An 8,778-nucleotide genomic window follows, 5' to 3' on the forward strand; every position below is an offset into this window, starting at 1 on the left:
ATGGTAAAACAGCACAATGACAGCTTTCATTTCATATTTCTTCTCATTTAAATTGGGCTTATTTTTGAAGTTTGACGTAAAATAGGTCCATGGTTACTTCAGAGATCAGATTTATTGCCAAGTTTTTACATACAAGGAATTTGTCTTTGTGTAGAGTAACAGTGAGAGGGAAATGAAAAGATAACAAGCAAATTAAAAATTAACAATGGAGTTAAAAGATATAATGAAAAGTACTGTATATTTTAACATGAAATAACTGTAAAGTTTTGCGCAGGAATGTGCAAAAATGTACCAGTTCACAGTGATGTCAAAGAGATGTCATATTATTTTGTAAAGATGCCTAAATAAATTAATTTTACAACAGGTACTTTATGTAGTCCTACATTTCACTATATTTTACAATTGTGTGGGTTTAAAAAAAAAATAAACTAAGTAATGTAGACAAGTGTTATAATGGTATTTGTGCTTTTTATTCATGCAACAGTTCAACACTTATGTGTGACATATGCTGCTATCACCCCAGTTCTCAGTTTGGACAGACATTGTTGCTTATCTGAATAGATTAGTTTTAGTAATCCCATGCTGCATTATCTTTATAGCCTAATTGACTACATCATTTAGTGTCTGTCACTGCTGTCATTTCGACACAAATAAAGGTATTTTGATAGTTTGACAGTTGGTATTTTAAATTTGACCACTATAAAACTCTCTTAATGTCAGAAATGAATGAGATAATGACATGTATCATCTAGTTTTGGTTCAGAATTGGGACTAGAAGATGTTGCTCTCTGAGTCTTATAATCAGACACGTTGAGGACTTGGTCAGGTTGTTAATTGTGGCCATTTAAAAGATAAATAAATAACACAACCACAGACATAACCATGTTTACAACAATGTTAATGACATTGTGAGAAATAACAACACTTGACGTGGATACTTTGAAGCAACAACCGGTATGGCAGCACCATCGCCTCGCGCAGCTGGATGGAACGTTGCGATGCTCTGACGTCAGGTAGGTGAGTGACGTCACACAGGAACCAGTGGAAGAGAGCTTGACAAATCAAGATGGCGTCCCACGCTGGAGCAGGAAAGAGATGTCATAAATAAAACTCATTCGGAGAAGAGTTTAATTTCGTGCCACCTCGACTAGACGTCGTTTGGATTTTGAGAGGACAAGACGGAGCAGATTCAGGTGAGAGCAGCGTGTGTTCATACGCGGGCTCAGGTTAGTTTTAGGGGCGGTGGCAGCAGAGACAGCGGTCTATCATATCGGCACACACAGGCCACTGGCGGAGCTAAGCGTATTAGCATGTACCTTAGCCTTTCCCCACAAACATAAGCCAGCTGCTTGTGGTAATTGTCAGTGAATTCATTTATTCGACCGTAGTTTCCCGCTAATACCAACTAATGTCATATCCCACACTAACTTCGTAGCTAATCTGTCACACAATGTCCGCTGTTAGCGTGTTGAGCAATAAGTAACCAAAGATAGTAATAGCTTAGCTCGTTGCTAATTAACCCTATCAGAACTTAACAGCTAATTCATTTATTGCACTTCAACACGTCTGCTAGCGATATTGCGACCCTTACGTGACAGCTATGGCTCGCAGTATTTCTAGCAGACGTATTACTGTTTTATAATAAAGGTGCCTTACAATGTAATGAACCACAGTTACTGCGACCCTTTCGTTATCGTTTTAAGTTAGTGGCAGTTCTCTAAATTAGCTAACATCATTTAAACTACGTTGGCAAGTTGTCGGTGCTGTTCTGAATGTCGCCAATCAGTCGGGAGTATTAATGCTAACTCGACGTAACTGTACTCTTAACTGTGAGTCGTTTAAACAGCTACCGAAAACAACAACCAACTTGTGTTACATAACATTGTGTCTCAGTAGCTACTAGCTATAGTGTAACAACGGAATTAACCCTACTATCAGATAAGAAATATGATATGAAGAAATGCCTCCTGACCACGAGATGCCTGCTGATCATGTGTGGCCCATTTCCACACATGATCTTGTGTAAAGACTCAACTCAGAGCTGGGGGTAATGTACAGTGTACAGCTTCCAAGTTAGTGTAGTACAAGTAACCTGCATGTAAGTTGCATTTTTATGTAGGTTTGATGTGTTTTTAAATTGGTTTTAGACATGTGTGCCTCTGATCACTCTCATCGTAGTCTGGGGCCTACCGGTTTACAGTGCATTACTGGTGACTACTGTGTACTGTTGATTGTTTATATATTTTCAGTATAGGGCACTTAATGAACCAATATTCCCAGTAGTGACTGACAGATCTCATGGCCTTTGTGTCCAATACCAAGCTTTTAGGGTGCTCAGACACACATTATTGGTCCAAGGTCTATGGTCTAACTATTGGTCTCTTCTGTAATTTAGTGAACATGATATTTATATATGAGACTATATTAATGTTTAATAATTTCAATCATTAATAATGCTGCTGGTGGTGCAGATAGACTACAAATTAAACTCACTAAACCAGAGCAGCATTATAGTATTTGATTATCAGTTTTATTTTTGATTATCAGTTGCTTATAGCAATAAGCATATATGTGTAAGTAACCTGTCTCATTTCCAGTAGACACCGGGCAACCCAGTCATCCTGCTGCAGTCATGTAAATCCAAAACCAATATCCACTTTCCTTTTTTGAGCACTAGTTTGAGCTCACATATTCTTGAGAAAATGATCTGTCTGTCTTTGGCTTGCCAGATGTTCAAATTTCTTCACCAGCCATTTTCTTTTTTCAGTCTCAGTGCTATTTTGCTTTGCTGGGTGGGTAGTGTACGGTTGGCTTGTGTGAGTTTGTTTTGTATAAATGGCTGGCTATAGTCTCATATGGGGGATTGTTGAGATTGGGATTTAATCAAATGGTCAAATACACAAAAGCAAAGAGCTGAAATGTGAAAAGGGCTCTAGAGTCAGGTTTTGTGTTTTCAGTGGTGTTGACCGTACGAGCAAACTGATCATATATCAGTGAGCATTTGATTCAGTGTTTATTTTAAATTTAATTTAATAATGCTTTAAGTTCTTTTTTACTAACAAATCAGCCCCTTTCGGCTGGGTAAGTGGATCAAATTGTGAACTTTTTCTACTGAACACCAGCACACAGATCAGAACTCTGTGTTCAGTGTATGTGAAAACAGTAACTTCTCTGTGTTGATAACATCAGGCATTGTTGCCCGGCTTGACCAAATAATGGGATTATGTGACTTGAGATGCAGAGCAGCAGAATATACAAAGCCAATGGGATAATGAAGAATTTCTGTTTGAATAGAACGGACAAATTTGCACTACCATGTGATAAAGTGTTTTGTTGCTCTCATGCTTTGATTAAAACTGTTAGCACCAATTTCTGAGCTCAGTGAAAGATGTCCCGTAATTATCAGAAACTGCTTTGTCAGAAAAAACGTCACGCCTGAAGGCAGATTGAAGGGGGTCAGGGAAATCTGTGTTGGGCTATTTTTACACTTTTGCACCATAGTGTGTTTTTTAAGATACATTGACCTATGGCTTATAATTATCAACTTTCTCTCTCTTTCTCTCTCAGAGTCTCTAAATGGCTGCGAGGAAGTCTGGATCAGATGCATACAACAATGGTGAGGGCCTATATTTGATACTTTTTTGTTCCACTGTGTGTATGACTACACTAATGTTTTAAGTTGTGAGTCATGTTAAAGGTTTGCTGTAGTTCCAGTCTCTATTCCTCTAATGTACTCTTACTTTTGTTTTTTGTTCACAGGACCCATTAGCTACCTTGATGACGTCCCCTTCAAGGTCAATGAAAAATTCCGTTGCCCAGCCAAAGTGGGGCTGCCTGTCGGTTTCTGTCTGCCAGACTGCAGCTCTTTGCTCGTGGACACACAGGTTAGTCAGGTACAAGAAAGATGTAGATTTTGCACAGGTGTTGGCTGTGGTATGCTGCACTTACCTGCACTGATCAATCATGCTGACCTACCATATTATGGACCACGCCCTCTGTACTGCTGTATCAATGTTATGTTTTTGGTCAAATGTCACATTTTTAGAAGACTCCACTTATAGTAATTTAGATGGAGAGGGGTAGTCAAGCACATGCTGTCAGTGGGGGGACAATTGGCTATTTTGAGTTTATTAAAATTATAAGCTACACGTTTCATCTGTTGAGCTTGAGTTGTAATATGATTTGGCTCTTATACTTTCTATTCTCATTTTCTCTATTATCACTCATCACGCTCATTGTTCCTCTTACTCAACAGTATGACTTTTCTCTGGAGAGACGTAGTGTGCGCTGGGGGGTTGAACTGGCTGAGGCCAGAGCAGCAGAGGCCAGAGCAGAGGAGGCCGCAGCCAAGCAGGAGGCAGAGAGCAGGGAGTGTTTGGCAAAGGCCCAGGACATTGATGGTGGTGGAGGAAAGAGAGCCCGGTCTGCTGCAGAGGACCAGGACCTTCTACCACCGGCATTGAACCCCGTCCTGGCGGGGCTGAGCCATAACGCCATCCTCACTCCACTGCCTGCCCCGAGCCTTGGCCCCAGGAAAACCCAGCCTAGCATTCCCCAGCTGCACAGCCTCAACCTAGCTGACTTTGAGCGGGAAGAGGACCCCTTTGACAAGCTGGAGCTCAAAACCTTGGACGATAAGGAAGAGCTCAGGAACATCCTCCAGAGCCAGCCCCAACCTCAACCTACTCCTTCTGTATCCCCACCAGAGGTCTCCCAGAGTGGGTCAGCATCACGTGGAAACAGCCCGTCACCTCCCAGCACCAACACCAGCCTCACAGCTAAACCTGGCTTTACCCATAAACCCAATGGGTTGGTTGCCTTGCTGGACATGGACAGAGTTGCTCACCCTGGAAGAACAGGGTTTGACACAGATGATCGACCCTGTAATATCCGATCTCTCACTTTTCCTAAGCTCTCTGATTCTGGTGACCCAGAACCAGTGAGGTACAGCCCAATCCCTGCTCCCCGACAAAGCCTACCCAATGGCAGCCCACCAACCATACAGAAGACGCAAGTTATTGTTGCCCCTGAGCCACCCAGCCACACCAAGAGTGGTGCACCAAAACTGGTGAGCATGAGATTACACACTGATTTATATACCTGACTTAAAGTGTTCTTAATTTGTGTGAGACATAGTACTGTAGATTAACAAGTGATGGTAGATAAGGAATCTCAGTAACCTGACATTCACTCATTTTAGGCCAATCCAGGATCAGGATCTGCTGGTCTGCCGTGTGGCGGAGCCCTGCTCAGCATGACCCCCAGTGAACGTCAGTGTGTGGAAACCCTTGTGGGCATGGGCTACTCTTATGAGGGTGTCCTACGTGCCATGCAGAGACAAGGGCAGAACGTGGAGCAGGTGCGACTCCCTCTCACTCCAATGCACAGAAATTTGGATTCCTAGCTTATTCACTGTTCATTTTTTGTGTGCTCTTGTAATTGTGTTCAGTGGAGCATCAGTGCTGTACACCTGTATAAATAGCCTTAAATTGAAATAAAGTTGTTAAATCACACTGTATGTTGTCTCTAAAGTTATGGCAATAGATACGTGTCTGTGATCTGTACAGCTAATACTAAACAATATGACCTATCCAACCATAGTCACAGGATTATGGTCGCCATAGCAGTAGATGTGGGATACGAAATAAAAGCTAAATATAACGGATCCTATTGAATTGGTAAACCAGCTGGTTTTAAATGATGAACTAGCATTGGGAATCACCAACATATAAGATATAAGGCACATACAGCATAATGAGGACAATAAACCCTACTGAACATTAACACGGATTAATTTCAACCCACAATATAATCTTTTATTGTTCTTATTCTCAAAATAAAAACTAGAAGCCTTATTTTGGTTTATTTGTCTTTTATGCAGTGCCTAATTTAAGACTGTGATTTTCAGACACATAATGGACGTATTTACTGTTTGTCTCAGGTACTGGACTATCTGTTTGTCCATGGACGTCTGTGTGAGCGGGGCTTTGATGCAAGTGCAGTGGAGGAATGTTTAGAGATGTACCAGTGCTCAGAGGAAAAGGTTTGTACAATATGTAAAAGAAAATGCACATATTAAGAACAGTAATTGTTTGAGTGATACCTGTGCATTAGACCGCCTTTTTAATAATTTAGCCAAACTCTGTAGGTTACATTAATAGATCATATAATTTATAGTTATTTTTTTTTTTTCTTTCATCCCTCCCAGGCCTTGCAGTTCCTTGAACTAATGTCAAGATTTGGCGAAATGGGATTTGAGCGGGATGCCATCAAAGAAGTGCTGCTGGTCCACAACAATGATCAGGACAAGGCTTTAGAGGACCTGATGGCTCGGGCTGCAGCTAGCTGAGCCAAGCTAACCAGCCAACCAAAGCCCTGCCCAGGGCTTACCTCCCGCTACTACCCAACACAGCCCCTTTCTTTCTGCCTACCCTGTCACACCATGCCCTGCCCTTGCCTTGGCTGTGGAAGGGACAGCTGGGAGACCGTTGTATTTCTCTCTGTGCTAAAACGTATTGTGTCTCAGCACTTCTTAAAGACTGTGTGCCTAGAGTGGAGGGGGTCAAAGTGTAACCATACTTCATGGTGGTGTTCTTTTCCAACAAATTCTGGGGTTTGGTTCCAGGATTTGATACTGGTAGGGTATTTAAGAATGGGAAGAATGCCTGAGTTGGAAAGAAGAAGCTTGAAGAACTGGGCTGTGGCGTTTTGGTGCCGTACTGATTTGCTTCCACTTGGAAGTGTTTATCTGACTGCAGGCAAAGCAGCAGGACCAAATGGGGAGCCCTGAGTGCATCAGAGAAAGACTAATTTGAACTCTTGAAACTCACAAACAACCAAGCTGCCATCTTCCACTGCTCAGTGCAGACCTAGTAAATGGTGGAGGGGATTGGGGGCCTTGAGGAGGCTCTCTTAAAAAAAAAAAAAAAAAAAAAAAAAAGAACAAACTAATATTAAAAGTCAAAAAAGAGAAGGCCCAGTCGCCAGACAGATTACTGACTCTCAAGAAGTGCCCTCTCTGCTCTGGTGCCCTGCGCCTAGTTCTGTTCTTCTTTATTCTTTCATTCGTCTGTTTTTCTGTTCATTTTTGGCACTTTTTCAGTTTGAAGATTCCATTTATTTGCTTTCTGGTTTGGGAACTGCATAATAGCTCCTTAGTCATTATAACTCACAACATAAGATACTACTGCCCCAGTATGCTCTTTGACCTGCACTGGAATGGCCTGTTAAAGGAGTGGGGAAAGTTTCTGTGCAGGAAATGATAAGAAATCCCAAAACCCACTGGCACTGATGTGTCACATACTGCACAGATGCATTTAATTTAGTACACTGACACTTTCATTTAAAGATAAAGAGTTTGATATGATAATGTAAGATATGTTAACTCTCTTTTAACTGTCATAGACTTTGCAGACTGGAAAAGAGTGAGTGGTTAAAAAAAAAATGTAAGTGAGGGTTGTTTTCTGCAGCCACATCACAGTGCAATAGAGACATTTCATATTGTGTGACTGTTGACTGGCACTTTGAGCCTCAAGTAATTGTTGGGAGATAACGAACGGTCTTCAAGCCTTGCTGGAAATTTGGATGTAAAGGTTTGATTTCTATCATTTATTCTCTGTTACTGCATTTCATACCAATCTAATCAAACATGACTTTTGTTTGTTGACTTGTCCACTGTTTTTTTCTTGTGAAAAATGAAATGAGCGTTCATCTTCATTTTAGGTGTTAACTTAAATAGAGAGTTAAAAAAGGTTCACTCACCACATGTCAAAATAATTTTCCCATCTGTTGAATGGGTGTTATTGTATAAAAGAAGGCCAGGATCCTTTATTTCCATAGTTTGTGTTAATGGACCTCCTAAGTTCCATGCTACATATGTTTAAAAAGCACATCCCCTCAGTTGCACTGAGGTCTATGATGGCAGAAATTTACATAATCTTGAGCTCTGTGTCAGTGATGGGGATTGTGAGAGGCATGGTAACAGATTAAGGGCTTAAATTTAGCAAAGTGGGACTGGTAGAACTGGCTCTTTGCTTGGGACAGGTCCAGTACTTTGTCCTATGTTCCACAATCTCAAAAAGAAACTTACTAACCACCAATCAATTTTTTGAACAACTCTGGGTTTGACAAATATATTTCTACTGCAGTTTGTTGCCAATACAGACATATTGTTTAATAGAAAATATTTGCAACCTAGTGTCTGCAGAATATACAGTACCACTGAAACCAGAAGATTGAGCACATGCTTGCAGTAAACAAACCACCTTATGCATGTTTGCAACAAACTTGCAATCATCCCAAAAACAATGAACAGCCCAGTGACACACACATCATGATGAATATGAATCTGTTCTTCAATTCACTTTTGCTCTATTTTTGGTTAGGACAGTGCCTGGTGCAGGCAAATAACATGACATAAACAAGGTGCCATGTTAGACCTATTGTTGTTATTTAAGTTTGAGTCAGCGTTTTGTCTGATATGTGGTTGACATGATCAGCAAATAAGTGTTTTCACCCAGTTTTAATGGCCTTCCTTCTTGATTTACTGTGATAAAGAAGAATGGTACACTTACTTTACAGACAAACTCACAAGTGGTATTATTGTCGCCTTACATAACTCAAGTGTGGTAACTTTACATAAACCAAGTTGATGTCCACTTGCCTCACAAGTCGGGGTGAATACAGCATTGCAGGTTCCAGGCCTCCTCCTTCCATTCCTGTTACGATCTTCTAGCTATGTGGGGATGAATTGCAACTAGGTTCTCATTATTTAGGGCA

At 41.0% G+C, this 8,778-nt stretch overlaps 1 protein-coding gene across 1 annotated transcript; it reads left to right on the top strand.

The window, feature by feature from the left end:
- The first annotated feature begins 1,025 nt into the window (after positions 1-1,025).
- ubap1 (ubiquitin associated protein 1) lies at positions 1,026-7,666 on the top strand. The gene is made up of 7 exons (XM_051415175.1): positions 1,026-1,193; positions 3,568-3,616; positions 3,760-3,884; positions 4,256-5,068; positions 5,201-5,359; positions 5,942-6,043; positions 6,209-7,666. The coding sequence occupies exons 2-7, from the start codon at positions 3,577-3,579 to the stop codon at positions 6,347-6,349; spliced, it is 1,380 nt and encodes a 459-aa protein (XP_051271135.1). The 5' UTR covers positions 1,026-1,193; positions 3,568-3,576; the 3' UTR covers positions 6,350-7,666.
- The last annotated feature ends 1,112 nt before the right edge of the window (positions 7,667-8,778 follow it).

The sequence above is a fragment of the Dicentrarchus labrax genome, unplaced genomic scaffold (genome assembly GCF_905237075.1).
Source record: "Dicentrarchus labrax unplaced genomic scaffold, dlabrax2021, whole genome shotgun sequence".
Taxonomy (NCBI): Eukaryota; Metazoa; Chordata; class Actinopteri; family Moronidae; genus Dicentrarchus; species Dicentrarchus labrax.